Source organism: Aedes albopictus, chromosome 3 (genome assembly GCF_035046485.1).
Source record: "Aedes albopictus strain Foshan chromosome 3, AalbF5, whole genome shotgun sequence".
Lineage (NCBI taxonomy): Eukaryota > Metazoa > Arthropoda > Insecta > Diptera > Culicidae > Aedes > Aedes albopictus.
The window spans coordinates 263,429,863-263,452,378 of record NC_085138.1 but is presented as its reverse complement, the minus strand read 5'-3'; the positions used below and the strand labels follow the sequence as shown (position 1 = coordinate 263,452,378).

General features: G+C 41.4%; 1 protein-coding gene across 1 annotated transcript; it reads left to right on the top strand.

Moving 5' to 3' along the window:
* Nucleotides 1-459: 459 nt before the first annotated feature.
* On the top strand, nt 460-21,132 carry LOC115257694 (juvenile hormone esterase-like). Its single transcript, XM_029857562.2, has 4 exons — nt 460-1,322; nt 8,948-9,199; nt 9,262-10,256; nt 20,922-21,132. The coding sequence occupies exons 1-4, from the start codon at nt 1,116-1,118 to the stop codon at nt 21,127-21,129; spliced, it is 1,662 nt and encodes a 553-aa protein (XP_029713422.2). The 5' UTR covers nt 460-1,115; the 3' UTR covers nt 21,130-21,132.
* The last annotated feature ends 1,384 nt before the right edge of the window (nt 21,133-22,516 follow it).

The following is a 22,516-nucleotide window of genomic DNA, read 5'->3' as shown; positions in this document are numbered from 1 at the left end:
AAGTGTAGAACCAGAACTATCAGTTGGCTGTTTAAATGTATTTTTTTAAAGAAATCATTCCACGAAAATCTATTAAAATATAAAGTATTTATGATTTTTTTCTTGGTCATTATAAATCAATTTCCACACTATCTCTTGTTTTTCCTTCATTTTTCATACTTTTTCTTTTTTTGATTGATTCAAATTTTGCCATCTCCAGTACTGCCGTTATAGGGTAATTTTCCAATTGTTGCACGGCTAAAATTTCGCCAATTGTTGCACACCTCATAAGAATAATAGGGAGTGTGCAACAATAGGCGAGTTTTTAGCCGTGCAACAATTGGAAAATTACCCTACGCATAATTGTCCCATGTTATATGGGATTCCCATATAACATGGGACAATCGGGCGTAGAACGGTAGAGTATTTATTATGGTTATGCTAAGAAAGGCCTCAATAGTATATGTATGAACAAAATCGTAACGATTAAAATAATCAATAATAACAGAACACACATTTGCTCGACGTGCAGTCAATATTGATTATCAATCAAGAAAAATCTGGTATTATCCATATCAATAGACGACGTTACTGGTAAAACTGGATGAGCAACCCTGCAATCAATCCCAGAGGAGACATCCTTATTTCTCGGGTGTTCTGTTACCATGCTCCTCTAATTGGGTGTGAATTTATAAAAAGCAGCGCACTTTCATCGCACGCATCAATAGTCGCCAGTATCAGTTCGAGGAACATTCTCGCCATTCTCACCCGGAGAAATATATGCACCGTTAAATTGCCAATCAGGCAAATTGAATCGAAGCCGCTCATTAGCTTTTTTACTAAATTCAAATGTGCGCTATGGGGCAGAGCTCAGCAGCAGCAGCGGTGCAATTAAACAATACAAGTGTGTCGTACTCAACTTTTACGGCTTAAGGGACGATGCACACTCGGAAGTTAACAGCTCATGTGAAAATAAAACAACTATAACTGCGCCTCTATAACGGCGGCAGCAGTAACAAGCGAAACGAATTGCAACAATCCTGTTCGGAGGCACGTGAAAATAATGCTGTGCAGTGCAGTTGCAATTTCAATGGGAAACAAAGTGCATCCAATTTCAGATTGGTGAAAATAAGGATATGAAAACAATCCCGGATCTCTGTGCTACTCTGCTGCTGGCAGCAACCATCTATAACGTTGTTGCTGCAGGAAGCCCGAAATGTATTGCTAAGTTCGATAATGGAATTGGTGCAGGTGTTCTGAGGGAAACGTTTTCGAAAAAGTTATACTGTGCATACCTGGGAATTCCGTACGCTAAACCGCCAGTAGGAGAGTTGCGATTCGAGGTATGTGAATGTTTGCGATGGCCAGAGAAAAATTGCTAAATCAAATTGACGTATGATTATGTACACGAGATTAATACCAATTTTGAAGTGTTGCTATTATCTATGACAACGAAGCAAAGTGATGAATATATTTGGGTGTACGGTCAATATTAACTTCTTTTCCCGATCAGTCTAGAAAGCTGTGTAGTGTCGGTAGTAACTAGTTCAACTGGATAAGAATAGCACTACGGACCGCTTGTTCCAGTGGTAGGACTACATGCGGCTTTATGCTTACCGTGCCTAGGAATAATTGGACCCGGTGTTTGCTACTTTCAGTAAAAATGAAATGGAAAACACGTGTGTTATGCCTCGAGCATGTGTGCTTGTTAACCCTTTAGCGCGCGCTGTTGTAAAAAATGCAACACTACCAAAAAACTTCGCGCGGTGCTGTTTCGGTTGCTTGATGGCGCGCGTCCTGAAAGGTTAACAACGCAATCTTTGCTACACTCTTCTCTGAACTAGCTACCAGAGATGTACACAACCGTCCATAAATAAAGAATAGCATATTGCAAAACTCATACTGAATATAGCAGCACCCCAAAAAGTTATGCATAAGCTTAAAATATTATTATTTCAGATATTTGAGGCACAAATCGTTTATGATTCCCACTTATGATCCCCTACTTCTCTTTTAAAATACAACTCGTACCCACAATCTTATTGATTCTAGGTATACTCCATTTTTCATCCTTATTTATTTTGTGTGATGCAAAACTTTTTGGGTGCTGCACTACTCATTATTGCAACGATTCCATATTACACTAGTTTACAAAATAAAATGAAAGTCGTGAACTTCTGTCAACGACCAAAATTTTTGAGTTATACCGGGTTGAAATTTTTACCCATATAGAAGAAAATAAGTCAAATTTACAATACCATACAAAAATTGCTAAATGTGCTCTTTCTTCAATCTTAATAGGCTCTAATATATCTGATTAGAGATAACTTGAGCACAGAAGCGGAAAATCTTTGGGCATCAACACTAAAATTTATTGACATTGATGTAAAAAAAATTACCTTTTTTCGAGAAAAATCCAAAAAGTGTCAACCCATGATAACTTTTTTCAACGTCCAAAAACTATCTATGTTTTAATAGTTTGTGAAGCATCTGTATATTGTTAGTGTACGTTCAAAGTTTCATTCAATTCGGTTCACTGGTTTCCGAGATATGACAGCTCAAAAATGAGTTGTCTAAAAAATAGTGTTTCACCCGAACGGTTATAACTTTGCGAAAGTTTAATCAATCGAGCACAATTTTGTACCAGTGATGCACATATAACATGTTGATAAACAGTCAAAATTTGAGATTTTTTGATGCACTCTACGAAAAGTTATAGCATGTTGAATTTTTTTGTGAGAGAAAAAAAGTTGCCTATCCCAAACATTTTGGCCATCCCCTGTAGAACAAAAATCGATTTCAAATCATCAACCTTGTATGAAAAATCGAAAAAATTTCCGCTCTACTGTATTTTTTTTCCTTCGCGTTTTCGAACTCAGAGCATGATTCTACACCAAAAATGATCATCAGCTTACCGAGTTCAAAAATGCTGTAAACTAGTGTTATTGATGGATAGTGTATGTGCTATTTCAATGTATCTATCTATTAGAAACCTCAACAGGAAATATCGCATACTGCACTTCAAAAGGCCTTCTGCTTATTGCTGGCAGTGATGGTAATGCTAACCATATCATCTGGGGCAGCTCAGACATTGAGAGATTCCAGTTTGCTGGTATACTTAAATAGTACAGATCTTGGATTACTTAAGAGGCAACCGCCCAACCTTTATAGTATCTGTCAGAGAGGAAGTATTAGACATAACGCTTTGCTCTAGCAGAATCAGTCATGAACTGACCAATTGACATGTGCCAGAAGAAAAATCTTTATCTGACCTTCGCTACAGCTGAATTGAACATTTGATTGTTATTTTGCAAACTTTGTGTTTCAGAAATCGCCGATCAACCAACTGGGATCTCTTCACTGGCTTGATTGCGGCCTAATTTCATGGATACTCACCATCCACAGAAACTCCAAGTGATTTAGATGATGCCGTTGATACTACAACGTCCTTCATCATATGGAAGCTTTCGAAGAAATAGTCTGTGAAGACCACAAGACGAACCCCTTGGTGGAACTCTGATCTGGCCTCAGGAAACAATACAGAAAGATTTGAAACAGACGACGTCTGACTGGATAGGAGGCTTCCAGATGGGCTTACAAGGCCTATCAGGAAGCTGTTCGATCTTCGATTTGCTGAACAATCCGGCTGAAGACCCCTTTGTACAAATGTTTCCAGCTTGAGTTATGTCAGTCGGTTGAACAAAATCCTTTTTTATAATCTAAGGATTTCCGAGTGAACGAATTTCATTTGGCGATATCACTTCCTCTGATGAGGAAGTTTTGGAATGTTTATTCAGTACACACTTCTTTGGATGTGTGGATATTACATGTTCGGATGAACCTGATGTCTTTTCTTGTAGTTATGATTCTCTGATTTCGGCTAAATTTCGCTCCTTTTAAATTTTATGGAGCAGATGATCCTATTTTGCTTCAGAAAGGATTTGATTATTTGAAACATCTTTTGAAAAAGCTATTTTTATGCATGTATTTGTTGTGCTACAGGGTATATTCCCAAATATTGGCGGGATGTTACTGTGAAGTTTATTCCGAAAGTGGATCGTGCGTCGTTTGAAGAAGCAAAGAGTTTCAGACCTATCAGTTTGACATCTTTTGGATTATTAGAAGCACGGAGTCATGGTATCTCCAATGATTTTCAATTGGATTCACCAAATGCTCAAAAACTGACCCCTCTTCTCGACATTGTATCAAGCAGCGATTAGAAAATTGAGTGTTTGTAAATGCCCCAAAGATCTCGTAGTAGATACGCTATTTAGCCTCAATAATAGCGGTTTTCCAAATTATGGTTTTGCCGACGACTACTTAATATTGTTAAACGGTATGTGCATCAGCGCTCTTTTCGACCTGATGCAAAGCGCTCTTCAGGTAATTGAAGGTTGAGGTCGTCAATATTTCCTTTCGGTAAATCCGAGTAAAACATCCATTGTTCTTTTAACCTTTCAGAACCCGCATCATCAAGCTGAAACTGCACCGTGCTCGCGCGGTATACAACGAGCGAGGTTTCTTGGTAGTGTTGTACTTTTTACGACGCTGCGCACCACGTCTTCTTGTACCGGTCGGATGACACTCGAGAACCATTTTAGTCGGGTTGCTATCCGATATCCTGATGACGTGACCCGCCCACCGTAGCCTCCCGATTTTCGCGGTATGGACGATGGTTGGTTCTCTTAGCAGCTGATGCAGCTCGTGGTTCATTCGCCTTCTCCAAGTCCCGTCTTCCATCTGCACTCCGCCGTAGATGGTACGCAACACCTTCCGTTCGAAAACTCCAAGGGCGCGTTGGTCCTCTGCACGTAGGGTCCATGTTTCGTGCCCATAGAGGACGACCGGTCTAATCAACGTTTTGTAGATGGTTAACTTCGTGTTACGGCGAACTTTATTCGATCGTAGAGTTCTGCGGAGTCCAAAGTAGGCACGATTTCCTGCCACAATGCGCCTCTGAATTTCTCTGCTGGTGTCGTTGTCGGCGGTCACCAGTGAGCCCAAGTACACGAATTCTTCAACCGCCTCGATTTCATCACCGTCGATATGAATTCGCCTGGCTTCACTCTTTAGTCGGATGTACGTTTCCGCCATCGTTTCAAATTTACGAGCAAAAATATCAATATCATCGGCGAAACCAAGCAGCTGAACGGACTTCGTGAAAATCGTCCCACTCGTGTTTATCCCCGCTCTTCTTATTACACCCTCCAAAGCAATGTTGAACAGCAAGCACGAAATACCATCACCTTGCCGTAACCCTCTGCGAGATTCGAAGGGACTCGAGAGTGTCCCTGATTCTCGAACTACGCACATCACTCGATCCATCGTCGCCTTGATCAACCGTATCAGTTTATCCGGGAATCCGTATTCGTGCATAATCTGCCATAGCTGTTCTCGATCGATTGTATCATACGCCGATTTGAAATCGATGAACAAGTGATGTGTGGGCACGTTGTATTCGCGGCATTTCTGCAACACCTGGCGGATGGCGAACATCTGGTCCGTTGTAGCGCGTTCACCCATAAATCCAGCCTGATATTGCCCCACGAACTCTCTTGCAATTGGTATAGACGGCGGCATAAAATTTGAGAGAGTATCTTGTAGGCAGCGCTCAGTAGTGTGATCGCGCGGTAGTTCCCGCAATCCAACTTGTCGCCCTTTTTGTAGAAGGGACACACGATACCTTCCATCCATTCCTCCGGTAATACTTCCTCCTCCCAAATCTTGGTAATGACCCAGTGTAGTGCTCTCACCAGTGCTTCTCCACCGTATTTTAGAAGCTCGCTTGGTAGTTGATCTGCTCCAGCGGCTTTGTTGTTTTTCAACCGGCCAACCTCCTCCTCAATCTCTTGAAGGTCAGGGGCCGGAAGTCTTTCGTCCTGTGCACATACTCCTAGATCGGTTACCACGCCACCTTCGGTACTTGCAACGTCGCCATTGAGGTGCTCATCGTAATGCTGCCGCTACCTCTCGACCACCTCACGCTCGCTCGTGAGAATATTCCCGTGATTATCTCGGCACATGTCGGCTTGTGGCACAAAGCCTCTGCGCGAGCGGTTCAGCTTCTCGTAGAAGTTTCGTGTGTCCTTAGCGCGGTACAGCTCTTCCATCGCTTCGCGATCTCGTTCTTCCTGCTGGCGCTTCTTCATCCGGAAGACTGAGTTCTGCCTGTTCCGCGCCTGTTTGTAACGTGCCTTATTCGCTCTCGTACGATGTTGCAGCATTCTCGCCCATGCGTTTTTCAACTGATCACATTCGCCGTCGTACCAGTCGTTTCTGTGATTCGGAGTCGCGAAGCCTAGTGCTGTAGCCGAGGTACTACCTATGGCGGATCGGATGTCCCTCCAGCCATCTTCAAGTGTAGCTGCGCCAAGCTGCTCTTCCGTTGGTAGGGCCACTGCTAACTGCTGCGCGTAGTCTTGAGCCACTTCTACGTTACGAAGTTGCTCGATGTTGAGCCGCGGCGTTCGACTTCGACGCGTGGTGATAACTGTCGAAAGTTTTGAGCGCATGCATACAGCGACTAAGTAGTGATCCGAATCTATATTCGCACTGCGGTATGTGCGGACGTTGGTTATATCTGAGAAGAATTTACCGTCGATTAGAACGTGGTCGATTTGGTTTTCTGTTTGGTGGTCGGGTGATCTCCAGGTGGCTTTGTGGATATCTTTGCGGGGGAAGAAGGTGCTTCGGACTACCATACCACGGGAGGCTGCAAAGTTTACGCATCGCTGGCCGTTATCATTCGATACGGCGTGCAGGCTGTTTCGCCCGATTACCGGTCTGTACATTTCCTCCCTTCCTACCTGCGCGTTCATGTCGCCGACAACGATTTTCACGTCACGCGGCGAGCAACCATCGTATGTTTGCTCTAACTGCGCGTAGAACGCTTCTTTCTCGTCATCGGGTCTCCCTTCGTGTGGACAGTGGACGTTGATGATGCTGTAGTTGAAGAAACGGCCCTTAACTCTTAACATGTACATCCTTGCGTTGATCGGCTGCCACCCGATCACACGTTGTCGCATCTTGCCCAACACTATAAATCCTGTTCCCAGTTCATTGGTGGTGCCACAGCTTTGGTAGAAGGTAGCCGCTCGATGCCCGCTTTTCCACACTTTCTGTCCAGTCCAACAAAGTTCCTGCAACGCCACGATGTCGAAGTTGCGGGGATGTAGTTCGTCGTAGATTATCCTGTCACATCCTGCGAAACCTAGTGACTTGCAATTCCATGTTCCAAGTTTCCAATCGTAGTCCTTATTTCGTCGCGTGGGTCTTTGCCGATTGTATCGAGTCGTATTTTCTCCTATGTTATTCGCAATGGGGATTTTTACGGGTGGCTTATTGGGCCTACGCCAACACTCCTGTCTCGCCGGAGGGCCATCGTGCCAGTTCTGTTTAACGTCCCAACCAACACTGGGACGACCACGCTGATGGGGCTACCACCTTGGATCTAGCTGGGCGTGGTGCAGCGTTTCTTACTCAGCCGCTGGATGCCAGAACAGACGCTGTTTGAGCCGCACCTCCTTGGTGAACAGACACTCGGATCGTACCTCCTCAATCTAGCTGAAGTCAGAAGGACAACAGTGCCCAGGCTGCACTACCAGCTAAGCACGCAACTCTTAGCTGGCGGTCTTTGTCATCGCTTGAAGGAAAAATTTATGAATTGAATATCAGCAGTTTCAGCGCCAAAAACTATTCTAGCATTGATACTAGAAAGAACAGCCTATATTTAAAAGAAGGTAAAATATCAGTAGATTCAGCATCAATAAAGTATCTTCGTCCCTGTCACACGATACACACATGCAAAATGGTCATTTGCAGAGGAAGCTCTCAGTTAATAACTGTGGAAGTGTTCATAGCTGAGAAGCAGGCTTTGTCTCAGGTGGGACGTAACGGCAAGAAGAAGACCCAATGACCGTTCGGCCGAATGGCCTGACACCGTTATCTGGAGAGAAGTATTTCAGACGGCATCGTATGTTACACTGATGGCTTCCTTCTCGAAGATCGAGCAGGTGCTGGTGTCTACTCTAGTGAGATGAAGCTACATCAGTCTTATTTACTTCATAGATACTGTGCCGTTTTCCAGGCTAAATTCTTTGCTCTTATGTACGCTGTACAATCAGCACTTCTGCAGCTGGATGGGGCAAATGGGCAAAGTCATATACTTCTGTTAAGATACCCAGGCTACTATTGAAGCACTTGCTTTGGCCAACTCTAGGTCAAAGTTAGTTATCGCTTGTCGGACTCAAATCGAGGAGCTCAATTCAGCAAATACTGTTCATCTTGTATGGGTAATCATTGGTTAGGCCATGCCGAATAATCAGCAAGCTGATTCATTTGTATGTGATAGTTTGTGAATCCAATTATGGAACGTATCATTTGATATGTTATTGTCCAGTTTTTGCGCAACTGCGTTTTCGAGTACTCGGTAAGCATTTACTAAGTGAAACTGACTTTAGAAACCTGAATCTTCAGGTTACTCTGTTGTGCCCGCTCTGGTAAAAAGGTATAGGCGCACTTTACGCTTTATGCGTTATTGCAGTGCTATTTTCAGGGCGCGGTTTGAACACATTGTGGTACGCATATGCGTTAGTACCCTCTTCCAGGATATCTTTTCCTATTTTTCTAGCTGTTCCTATCTCCATCCTAATCCTTATTTCCTTTATTTTTCCTGAGGTAGATTAGATGATGAAATAGGATTTTATTATGACGATGGCATAACTGTCCCAAATGGAGGATAACGTGCCTCTGGAGCCGGCCTTCTGATACCTGAAGCTTAATTGGACACCTCATATTGAGTTCAGAATCAAGAAAGCTTGTATGGCCTTCGGCCAATGCCAACGAACCTTTGGTAAAACTTGAGGTCTACACACCAAGTATATCGAAAAGATGAAGGAGAACATATCTCTGGAGCTAACCTAATTATACTTGATAGAGCTTGATAGTAATTAAGTTTCTATGTTTTCAGAATCCTGTGCCATATTATTTCTACGGTTCGGCAACCTTCGAAAACGTGTCATATCCATGCAAGCAGCACACCATTGCTTGGCACAAGCTCGGCAACGAAGATTGTCTGTATTTGAACGTTTATACCACGCACGTTAGAGTAAGCAAAAGGCCACGACCTTTAATGCCAGTATTAGTGTGGATTCATGGCGGGAGCTTCACCGAAGGTTCATCAGAAACTGACATCTTCGGTAGTGAGTTCATATTGGACGAGGTGAGTTTTGGACATACTAACGTATTAGCAAGACCATGCAAATACATGCAAATACATTACAGGAAATCATAGTCATCACATTCAACTACCGTTTATCATCGTTGGGATTCTTTGGAATAAAGGATTTGCATATAGCTGCTAATTTGGGACTCAAAGATCAAACCGAAGTGTTGCGATGGGTTCAGCGGAACATCAGAAGATTTGGTGGAAACTCCAACAGAGTTACCTTGATGGGGTGGAGTTCAGGATCTGCGTCTGCAACCTACCATATGTACGCTCGCTCCTCAAAAGGACTGTTTCGTCGGGTAATTGCTATGAGCGGAACAATGACACAACCATGGGCATACAATTTCATAACTCAATGGTGTAGCAACGAATTTATAAAACAAATGGACGTAACTAACAAAGCACAACTTAAAGTAAAACCAGCAACAATCCTGGTATCTAATGATGGGCCAAAATTCCACTATTTAACGTTCTCTCATTCATGTTACATGCCCAGTGCGGATAAGGATTACGCGCGAAAGCATCCATACGATACCGTTCGTACGATGAGGCCGCTCACCGATGTGCCGCTTATGGTTGGAAGCACGGCAGTAGAGCACGAGAATTTATACGACACCAGAAACTTCAGTATGGATCAATTCAATTATCCAAATAACAACGTCACCATCTACGAGCGCATCAGAGATTATCTCGAACAACTTCGCGGGAACCGTTCTTCACGGGTTTTCTATCGAAAGCTGGGCTCGTATGCCGACTACCAGTTCGGCGTACAATATTTCATCGAGAAGGCATCCCAGCAGTTTAAGTCACCGATTTATCGTTACCGTTTCTCGTTTGACGGACCATTTGGCTACGCCAAGAACGTATACTACAAAAATGAGATTCATCCAATGCCTGGTGCCATGCACGGTGACGATCTAGGATATCTCTTCACACCATACAACTACCGGAATATTGTAGAATCAAACAAAGTCAACGAGCCACTCGTCAAGCAATCGCAAAAGGTTCTCCGTCGAATGGTGCGCCTATGGACAAACTTTGTCAAATACGGGTAAGTTCAACTCAGCCCATTAATCAATCATTCATATTTCACACCGCGTTTCACGGGGCTATTTTTCACACCTTTCCATGCAATGAGGCCCAGCCTTTCATCTGCATATAGAACGTATTTGTTTTAGGGCTTGGGCTTTTTTCAATCTGCATCGCAAATAGCTTCCGAGAATGGCAATCAATCACACAAATTTCATTCAATTAGCTTTCTAACTCAACACCTACACGCCAAGGTGGGGAAATCCTATGGCACCCGCGTGTCGGCACCTACGCAAATGGATTCAATTTCATGCGCTTTGCGCCTCATTGAACAAACAAACCAATGCGGGCTTCCTGCATGAATAAATCTAACCACGCTGAGTGCGACTGTGTAGAAAAAAGGATGCAGTTGAATTCTTCATTGTTGTGGGAATTGATTGGGAAAAAAAATCAACGGCACCTGTGGGAGTTGAATATTTCTAAGAAAATAATAATTGATACATTATAGGACTTCAAATCAATGAACCTTCTGGTGATAGTGTTTCATGAGAACAATGTATAGGGTAAAGTGGGGGTAAGATGCTATTTTTCAAACAAACCGTTTCAATTACAAAATGGTAACAGCAGCTAAACAATATTTGCTTGATACTTTAGCAAAAATATTCACGAAACTGATATATTTTCATTAATCATTAATCACTTTACAGCGGGATGGGCGGCACGGAGATACTAGACAAATTACGTACTGCTCTAAAACCAGAAAACTTGATTAAGAAACCAAAAGTGAAAGATTACGAACTGATTTAACGGTGGCGACATTCGGCGCATCGGCAGCGGACAAGTGCTTTAGGGCACAGCCAGGGTGAACGCGTCACGTGATGCGACGCGAATTTCTCATATGATTTGACAACTCCTTCTTATTCATTGTTATTTCCTTACATTTTAGGGACCCTCACAAAACCAAAACCCTTTTTTAATTGCTAACATTAGCTTTATTTTTCATATTGCCCAAGTAAGGTACACCGGGGCAAGTTGAAACGGGTGGGGCAAGATGAAACAGCGGGTTAACATGATGTTTTCTAATGATGATAAACAGTTCGATCGCCATAACACATAGTTTTTGATTCGAACAATCTTTTAGCGAATGATTAATTTCCAAATTGTATTGAAATCTATTTCAAAACTTCGTGTTTCATCTTGCCCCACCCGTTTCAACTTGCCCCACCCGTTTCAACTTGCCCCGGTGTACCTTACTGTTCGAAAATAGAGTAAAAAATGTTGCTCATCTCTCTCACGGGCCCCTACATCCGCTCGGGCCAAAGGCCCCCACAATCCTTAATCCAGGCCTGCTATTCAGCATGACCATGCTGAGGAGGACGGGTTCGATGCCTGGTCGTCGTTCCAAGATCTTTTCGTAAAGGATATTATTTGGATTCATTTTTAGGCATAGAGTTTGTCTGCCTCACGATATTCACTACGCATGCAAAATGTTCAGTGGCTGAAAAACTCAGCAAATAACTGTGGAAATGCTCATTACGCTGCGGCTTGTTTTTCAAAAGTTGTTAAAATCTGGAATTCGTTAGCTCTTCTGGATTCAAATGACACAAAAAGAGAAGCCTCTGAGTTTAAGCCAAATATAGGGTAACGGTCGAATTTTGGACCCCTAGAGGACATGAGTTTGAATTTAAACTAAAATCAAACAGATTCAGAGGGTGTTACACATAATGATGATGTTGGTATAACCGTAAAAGCCTCTACTGTCCGTCAAAAATACCCACAAGTTCATTTCTGGCTGAAAATTTGATGAAAATAACTGATTTTTGAAGCATCAGTTTTCACTATTTTGGACACTTCAATTTATTTTGGACCCTCTTAAGTATATATTTTGGACACCCGCTGTTTAAACCCACTTGAAACTGTTTTCGAAGAATCTGCCACTTGGATATGCTGGAGCACATCCTATTTACTTGATTGACAAAGGATGATTAGACGAACTTTGTGAATTTAATGCGCAAGAATGATAAAAGTTTTTGTTTACATCTGCAAGTTTCCCCAGCACCACTTTCTCTTTTCGTAAACATGCCACGACACTCGCACGGATGGCGAAATTAACAAAAATAATTTCAAGGCAAAGAATGATATTTCCAGTGAGGAAATGATTGCTGCTCTTGCAGAACAATCTTATTAAGCGAATGATTCTAAAAACTTTTGTCATCTCTGTAGTAGCCAGAGGTGTCAGCTTATGAGTTGTATATTTTGAGAGTTTGGACAATTTAAAAGTCTTATCATACCGTGTGCGATTATCATTATTTTAGCGTGCACGAATGAATGCTTGTGAACGTGCTCTCGAAACGCTAACGCTAACTTGACACCTTGCGTGTGAGATGTAACAGAAACGTCTATCATGCGTAACCATGTGCTGGATGGAAATTTAGATGTACTTCAGTTTAGTGAACGTTGTTGTGACGGACGGACGTCCGTGTTGGTTTGTGGTGAAGGCAGTGGAAAAAAAATCGGCTGATGGCGGATCAGCCGAAAAAGAGTGCTCGGACACCACAATGGCGCAGCTGGTGTGGAAACATTGCGCTCTCACGGGAAGGCTGTAACAATGGAATATTTAAGTTGGTTTGGAAAAACGGATCCTCCGGTAAGACTCCCTGCCTGAAAAGCAGTGGAGTAGGCCGGAAGGAGAAAAACGGATCCCCCGGTAAGACTCCCTGCCTGAAAAGCAGTGGAGTAGGCCGGAAGGAGAAAAACGGATCCCCCGGTAAGACTCCCTGCCTGATCAACAGCAGAGTAGGCCGGAAGGAAAAAAAAAGGATCCCCCGGAAAGACTCCCTGCCTCAGCAGCAGCAGAGTAGGCCGGAAGAAAAAAAAAAGGATCCCCCGGTAAGACTCCCGCCTGAAAAGCAGTGGAGTAGGCCGGAAGGTGAAAAACGGATCCTCCGGTAAGACTCCCTGCCTGAAAAGTAGTGGAGTAGGCCGGAAGTTGAAAACGAATCCCCCGGTAAGACTCCCTGCCTGAACAGCAGCAGAGTAGGCCGGAACGTGGAATAACAGATTCCCCCGTAAGACTTCCTGCCAAAACGGCAATGGAGTAGACCGGGAGATCACAGACAAACAGATAATGTGATGATGATCACAGACAAACAGATGATGTGATGATGATCACAGACAAACAGATGATGTGATGATGATCACAGACAAACAGACGATGTGATGATGATCACAGACAAACAGATGATGTGATGATGATCACAAACAAACAGATGATGTGATGATGATCACAGACAAACAGATAATGTGATGATGATCACAGACAAACAGATGATGTGATGGTGATCACAGACAAATAGACAATGTGATGATGATCACAGACAAACAGACGATGTGATGATGATCACAAACAAACAGATGATGTGATGATGATCACAGACAAACAGATGATGTGATGATGATCACAGACAAACAGACGATGTGATGATGATCACAGACAAACAGATGATGTGATGATGATCACAAACAAACAGATGATGTGATGATGATCACAGACAAACAGATGATGTGATGATGATCACAGACAAACAGACGATGTGATGATGATCACAGACAAACAGATGATGTGATGATGATCACAGACAAACAGATGATGTGATGATGATCACAGACAAACAGATGATGTGATGATGATCACAGACAAACAGATGATGCGATGATGATCACAGACAAACAGATGATGTGATGATGATCACAGACAAACAGATGATGTGATGATGATCACAGACAAACAGATGATGTGATGATGATCACAGACTAACAGATGATGTGATGATGATCACAGACAAACAGACGATGTCATGATGATCACAGACAAACAGACGATGTGAAGATGATCACAGACAAACAGATGATGTGATGATGATCACAGACAAACAGATGATGTGATGATGATCACAGACAAACAGATGATGTGATGATGATCACAGACAAACAGATGATGTGATGATGATCACAGACAAACAGATGATGTGATGGTGATCACAGACAAACAGATGATGTGATTATGATCACAGACAAACAGACGATGTGATGATGATCACAGACAAACAGACGATGTGATGATGATCACAGACAAACAGATGATGTGATGATGATCACAGACAAACAGATGATGTGATGATGATCACAGACAAACAGACGATGTGATGATGATCACAGACAAACAGATGATGTGATGGTGATCACAGACAAACAGACAATGTGATGATGATCACAGACAAACAGACGATATGATGATGATCACAGACAAACAGACGATGTGATGATGATCACAGACAAACAGATGATATGATGATGATCACAGACAAACAGACGATGTGATGATGATCACAGACAAACAGACTATGTGATGATGATCACAGACAAACAGATGATGTGATGATGATCACAGACAAACAGAGGATGTGATGGTGATCACAGACAAACAGACAATGTGATGATGATCACAGACAAACAGACGATGTGATGATGATCACAGACAAACAGACGATGTGATGATGATTACAGACAAACAGTTGATGTGATGATGATCACAGACAAACAGACAATCTGATGATGAGCATAGACAAACAGACGATGTGATGATGATCATAGACAAACAGACGATGTGATGATGATCACAGACAAACAGATGATGTGATGATGATCACAGACAAACAGATGATGTGATGGTGATCACAGACAAACAGACAATGTGATGATGATCACAGACAAACAGACGATGTGATGATGATCACAGACAAACAGATGATGTGATGATGATCACAGACACACAGACGATGTGATGATGATCACAGACAAACAGACGATGTGATGAGGATATTTTTTTATCCAGGACAAGAGTGGAGAAGAAGGCGGATGTAGTAGCCAGAGGTGTCAGCTTATGAGTTGTATATTTTGAGAGTTTGGACAATTTAAAAGTCTTATCATACCGTGTGCGATTATCATTATTTTAGCGTGCACGAATGAATGCTTGTGAACGTGCTCTCGAAACGCTAACGCTAACTTGACACCTTGCGTGTGAGATGTAACAGAAACGTCAATCATGCGTAACCATGTGCTGGATGGAAATTTAGATGTACTTCAGTTTAGTGAACGTTGTTGTGACGGACGGACGTCCGTGTTGGTTTGTGGTGAAGGCAGTGGAAAAAAAATCGGCTGATGGCGGATCAGCCGAAAAAGAGTGCTCGGACACCACACTTGGGTGGAACGCTGATGGAAGAGTGAAAGGTCGTCGGTCGTCAGTGACAGCAGGGCGCGGAGGCTGAAACATGCCGCATTTCGTCTTTACCGCGTTTTTGCATTTTTATTTGTGTTCTCGTTCGTACTTGAGTGGAACGCTGATGGAAGAGTGAAAGGTCGTCGGTCGTCAGTGACAAGCAGGGCGCAGAGGCTGAAACATGCCGCATTTCGTCTTTACCGCGTTTTTGCATTTTTCTTTGTGTTCTCGGTCGTAATTGAATGGAACGCTGATGGAAGAGTGAAAGATCGTCGGTCGTCAGTGACAAGCAGGGCGCGGAGGCTGAAACATGCCGCATTTCGTCTTTACCGCGTTTTTGCATTTTTATTTGTGTTCTCGTTCGTACTTGGGTGGAACGCTGATGGAAGAGTGAAAGGTCGTCGGTCGTCAGTGACAGCAGGGCGCGGAGGCTGAAACATGCCGCATTTCGTCTTTACCGCGTTTTTGCATTTTTCTTTGTGTTCTCGTTCGTACTTGGGTGGAACGCTGATGGAAGAGGGAAAGGTCGTCGGTCGTCAGTGACAGCAGGGCGCGGAGGCTGAAACATGCCGCATTTCGTCTTTACCGCGTTTTTTCATTTTTCTTTGTGTTCTCGTTCGTACTTGGGTGGAACGCTGATGGAAGAGTGAAAGGTCGTCGGTCGTCAGTGACAGCAGGGCGCGGAGGCTGAAACATGCCGCATTTCGTCTTTACCGCGTTTTTGCATTTTTATTTGTGTTCTCGTTCGTACTTGAGTGGAACGCTGATGGAAGAGTGAACGGTCGTCGGTCGTCAGTGACAAGCAGGGCGCGGAGGCTGAAACATGCCGCATTTCGTCTTTACCGCGTTTTTGCATTTTTCTTGTGTTTTTAGTTCGTACTTGGGTGGAACGCTGATGGAAGAGTGAAAGGTCGTCGGTCGTCAGTGACAAGCAGGGCGCGGAGGCTGAAACATGCCGCATTTCGTCTTTACCGCGTTTTTGCATTTTTATTTGTGTTCTCGTTCGTACTTGAGTGGAACGCTGATGGAAGAGTGAACGGTCGTCGGTCGTCAGTGACAAGCAGGGCGCGGAGGCTGAAACATGCCGCATTTCGTCTTTACCGCGTTTTTGCATTTTTCTTTGTGTTCTCGTTCGTACTTGAGTGGAACGCTGATGGAAGAGTGAACGGTCGTCGGTCGTCAGTGACAAGCAGGGCGCGGAGGCTGAAACATGCCGCATTTCGTCTTTACCGCGTTTTTGCATTTTTATTTGTGTTCTCGTTCGTACTTGAATGGAACGCTGATGGAAGAGTGAAAGGTCGTCGGTCGTCAGTGACAAGCAGGGCGCGGAGGCTGAAACATGCCGCATTTCGTCTTTACCGCGTTTTTGCATTTTTATTAATTCATTAAAGCTGTGAAAATTATGATAATACGATCCAGGGGGTCCAAAATATATGGGGGTCCAAATTATATTGGTTACCCTATTGAGATTTAGAGGTCGCGCAATCGCTTCAAAGTTGAATTTTCGAATAATAAAAAGGTGTTTTCACTTCAAGTGCCATAACTTTCTCAATTTTCAACCGATTTTAAACCTTTTTTTATAAATTTCTCACAAATTAAATTTCGAATAAACTCGTAGAACATCAAATTTTTACAAAGTCACGCAAATTTTTTTTCAAGTTTTTCAAGATTTAATTTATTTGTTTCTTCTTTTCACAAAAAATTTTTAACTTCAGAGTCCTAAACCTTTTTAACCGTTTGACCAATTGCAAATTTTTTAGCTTACTTTTGCAGATATTTCTGTTGCCTAAGAATACTGTGAATAAACTACCTTCAAAAAATCGTTTCAAAATGGATAAATACCAAAAACACGTTGTTAACGCCAGTTTTGGACAAATCATCATGTGGTTTGGTCCCACAGTCCATGCGTGCAGGAATTATTAAATTTTAATGGAATATGAGTTCTAATAGGATGTACCAAGCAGCACTTTTAAAGGAATACGGCCTTTATATAGAACTTCGGGACGTTTCGGGTTTCCCGCCATAGACTAATTTCAAGACCTCGATGTACCAAAAAAACCATTAAATTTTCTGTGTCCAGTCCGGTACCCAATAAATATTCATTACCGTGTATTTTTTTCCGTGTAAATTGCCTTTTGTGTAAATTATATTTAGCGTGTTACACTGATCTGATAGCTCTGACCGTAAGGGACTAGTCTAGTCTAGTCTAGTCTTCACATACACAGCCGTTCATTGAAAGAATCCTGGCAAATGATGGAATCGACTAGTTCCATAATTTTTCTTGTCATTATTAATGATTGCAGCACATCGGAGATGCATTACAAGCATTAAAGCGGCCAGGCCTACTGTGCAGCGTTTTAAATTCAACAAGTAAGACAATGAGTGGGGGCATCTCGTACCAACCACTCAGTTTATGAAAAAGCAAAATCAAAATACGGTGAAAATCGGTGGGGGTGATAATGCTAAGAAGGTTAATGTCACCCCTTGGTCCTTGGTCCTTCCTGGGATGGAACACAGGTATTTACTCCTTGTCCTGACCCTAGTGCCTAGGCTTAAGCGCCATTACTCGCTCTCTGAAAATAAACTAAAACGTTATGGTCCCATGACCCCTCAATGATGGCCCATTTTAAGAATTTTATATAAGTTTTACGATTATGAAACTTATAACTGATAAAAGTGATCAAAATGGAAAGATCTCACCGGTTACACAGTTTAAATCCAGAAGTTGATGAAATTTTTCATCATTCTTGATTCGCACGGTCTATCTGGTCTGGTGTACATTATCTGGGAAAGACAGCCCTGACCGTAAGGGACTAAACATAAATTACGTAAGTGGGTACCGAGGATTGTTCACAATCTGCGGAAAAAATCGTGACCGCCGCTGGTATTACTCTACAAGACTATAAAAGCCCATCAGACACTGAATTGAACGCCATTAGTATAGGAAAAACTGTAATTAATTGTCCATTATACAACATTTGGCCAGAAGATAAGTGTTTCGTGTAACTTAATCCAAATAATAAACTGACCATGATCATTAAGCGTGTCTGTGCCTGTGCAATAATGCTAACTAGTGAATTACATACCCATCAGTGATTGTCCCTAATTGACCAACATAGCACCGGCCCCAGAAAGACGCTGGAATGTGCGTGAACACGCGTATTATATTGGAAAAATCAGGATTTTGTCAAAATTTTAATTGAGGGGGTTAGAAGCAAAGGGGTGTGACAAAAACGACAAATGACAAAAAGTGACAAAAACCGACTTTCGAGTAAATGAGGTTTAAAGTTTTCCAGCAACTTTTCATCCCATACAAAATGTATGGAGTTCCAATTTCGGCTCAATTTTCTCCGATTTATTGTAATTTTTCTAATTATCGCAAAAATAATCTTAAAAAAAGTTCCTGGAAGCTTGAAATCTGAAGAATTTTTTGATATGCTCAACTCAAAATCGACAAAATGATCACTTACACCCCTTTGCATCTGGGCCCCTCAATTGGCTTTTTTAGCGGTGTTGAGATAATTCCATATCTGCATGCGAAACTGAGCCAAAATCCAAATTTTCATGAATTTTGGTGCCCGGGAACCTATTTAAAAATCAATTTGAAGTTTGTATGGGAGCGATTTGTCAAATCATCCCTCGTCACATTTTGTACTGGGTGGAGCTGTCAAACAGTTACTCAGCTGTCAAAAGGTGATTTCAAATAATTTCTTTGAAATTGATTTTAGGTACCAAAATAAAGTTCTAAAAATCTGAAAAAATCATAGTGGCTCAGAAAAAGGTGCTCTTTCGTATAAAATCAAAAAATCGATACAATTTTCTTAATTTAAAAACCCAATTGTTTTCAAACATAGTTTCGGGCTAACAGTGGAAAATGTATTCTAAATAATCATATGGAAGCCTTAAACTTCAGTTTTTGCAATGTGCTCCATATCCCTAAATATGATGCTTAGTATCTGGTTTGGGGTAAAAAATTGCAAAAAATCGTCAAAAACTCCAATTATGCATAAAAAAAATCAAGTTTTAAGGCATGCTTTGTCAGTTTTTGGTAAAAAGTATCATAAAAATGACTACTTTGATCAATAATTTGTTTGGGACAAAGATATGCAACAGAAATATCTACAACAGCAAGCTAAAAAATTTGAAATTGGTCAACCGCTTGTAAAGTTTTCGGACTCTGAAGTTTTTTTTTTTTGTAAAAAGAAAAAAAAAATAAATCTTGAAAAACCCATATTTTGCATGACTTTGGCAAAAATTTAACGTTCTACGAGTTTGTTCGAAATTTAATTTGTGAGAAATTCATATAAAAAAGAATGAAAATCGGTTGAATGTTGAGAAAGTTATGGTACTTGAAGTGAAAACATCTTTTCATTACTCGAAAATTCAACTTTGAAGCGATTGTGCGACCTCTAAATCTCATTTTTTTTTTGACTCAAAATCAGAGGTTTCTCTATTTATGTCATTTGTATCCAGAAGAGCTAACGAATTCCAGGTTTCAACAACAACAAAATAAGCCGCAGCCTAGTGCTCATAGAATAGGGGACTGCATGAAATTCTCTCCTTCTCTTTCACTCCTACGGAAATTTTGTAAACAACAAGGCCAAGAAACTTCAAAATCCCATACAAAATCAAAACAGTGCAGTGCCCTATACTAAGCTGAGAAGCAGACTTTGTCCTAGTGGAGACGTTACGCCAAGGAGAGAGCGAGATGCATCTTAGGGGGCACCCACTAAGTACGTCAAGCTTAGAGAGGGAGAGAGGTTTGTGAAAGTGTGACAAGCAATGTATTAGCGTGACGTACTTAATAGATGCTCCCTTACAAAGAGTAGCACCTTCGTTTGAGATAGCGTACGAATAACCATTATTCAATATAAAAATGGGTTTATTCAATCGCCGATTCGTAAATTGAAAAGAGGAAAATAGTCTTCACCCCTCACGGACGACATTCAACAATAGAAGCCATTCCGACAATTGCCATGCTTTTACAGCCAATTTCATGAATATTCAAAACAGAAAAAAAAGATTGACAAAGCAGCATACGATATCTTCTTTTCCACGGATTTCCAGCCATGAAAAGCACTTCGATTACAAACCATTACACAAATTCGCTATTCATTTTTCGACGCGACTCGATAGTATTTTATTCACACACAAGTCCAAAATGACAAACGTTCGCACTGCTTTGGCATATCCGCACCATAATAGAGCTCCCAGCCATGCTTGAGGGAAGGACCTTTATGGAATGTAGACGTGCATCGAATTGAATAAGCACCGTTTATACTGCCTAGGTACCTACTCATACTCATAAAATGTGCAAATATTGTTTCATTTTTTTTTTCGAACAGATTTGGCCTCTACGTTTGTGGGAAAGAACATTTAACGTCTATATTGAGTCTTCTTTCATTTCAGAAACCCAACACCAGCTGGAAGCAGAACAACGTGGCCACAATATAACGATCAAAATCAATCAAGTCAGTATCTTAACATCGGACAACAGCTTAAAGTGCGAAGGGAGGAGGTATCCAATAAATATTATTACCAAATGTGGAAAACTGTATTCAACTGCTTGTATTATTTTGAATGTGATTTTTTGAATGAAATGAATGTTGATGAATAGAAAGCCTAAAACAACATTGTTTGGATGACTGCCCTTGTAGGTAACTAAGCCTGTATCCGCAATAATCGGGACACAGAAGTACGGCAGTAACTCTGTACTGAATCGATAAAAATAGGCCAAAAATTAACTGAGAACTCTTCGATGTATGTTTATTATTTGTTCAAAATTTCATAGAAATCGATGCATTACTTTTGATTGTGGATGAGAAACAGACGTGGTTTTTGAGATTTTTTACAATCATGACCTAGATCATGACCAATTTTTCATTCGCATAATAGATGGTTCGTTTCCGCTACAATTCAAAGTTCTATGGGGATAATTATGAAATTTTGTAAGCAGTTATAATACTTATAGAGACACTTTCTTGCAAAAAATCATCAACTTTTATTAATTAGATTGAAAGTTACTACCCCTATCAACAGGTTAGTGTTAGTAAAAATGTTTAATGTTTTTCATGTGCGATTTTTGTACACTCATAACTATTGAATGTCTCTGCCAATGTTCATATAATTTTCACAGAAGGTAGTTGATTATGTGTGGATTATGCCTGTAAAATTTAATGATTATTGGTATAGTACTTTCAATAAGGAGTGCTGACTAATTGTTGTATGGTGGGCTAACAATACGGGCAGCCCCAATATAGGCAGTGCTGAAAATTTCATTTCGTCATATCTAAATTGAACCACCTACAGCTCATTTTAGAAGCTGAACCTGAGACTATGGTATATGAAAAACTTATGCGGCTAGACCAGTTCTGCAAGAAAGTCACGGAAAACCCGCTATTTTTTGAATATTTAGGGTAAATGTCACGGACTACCTTTGAAAAATGCCATATGATATTCACCGTGAATATCATTGGCATTTTTCAAGGGTAGCCCGTGACATTTACCTTAAATATTCGGAAAATAGCGGTTTTTTTTCGTAACTTTCATGCAGAACTGATCTAGCCGCACAAGTTTTTCATATACCATATTCTCGAGTTCAGCTTCTAAAATGAGCTGTAGGTGATTGAAACTAGATATGACAAAATGAATTTTTCAGCACTGAATATAGGTTTCGACTATAAAATTATTGATAGCGCATCGATTTTTTTGAAATTTTGCCTATGCAAAAAAAGTAGATTGAGAGGTTTGTGTTCAAAATTTCAGCCATTTCCTTTATCAAATTCAAAAGTTACAGCGCTGACAAGCTAAACCAAGGGCTGTACAAAATTCAATTGCGCGCGTTCTACTGTTTCATTGCTACAACAATAGGTGCTGTGCTGGTAGTTCATCGATTGGTTCTCGGCGAGAAATAACCAACATAAGTATAACGTTCATTTTCATTTTCATTTTGCAGCATTTGGTGGGGCAATGAGAGCGCAAGTCAGTCCAAAGCCGATGATAAG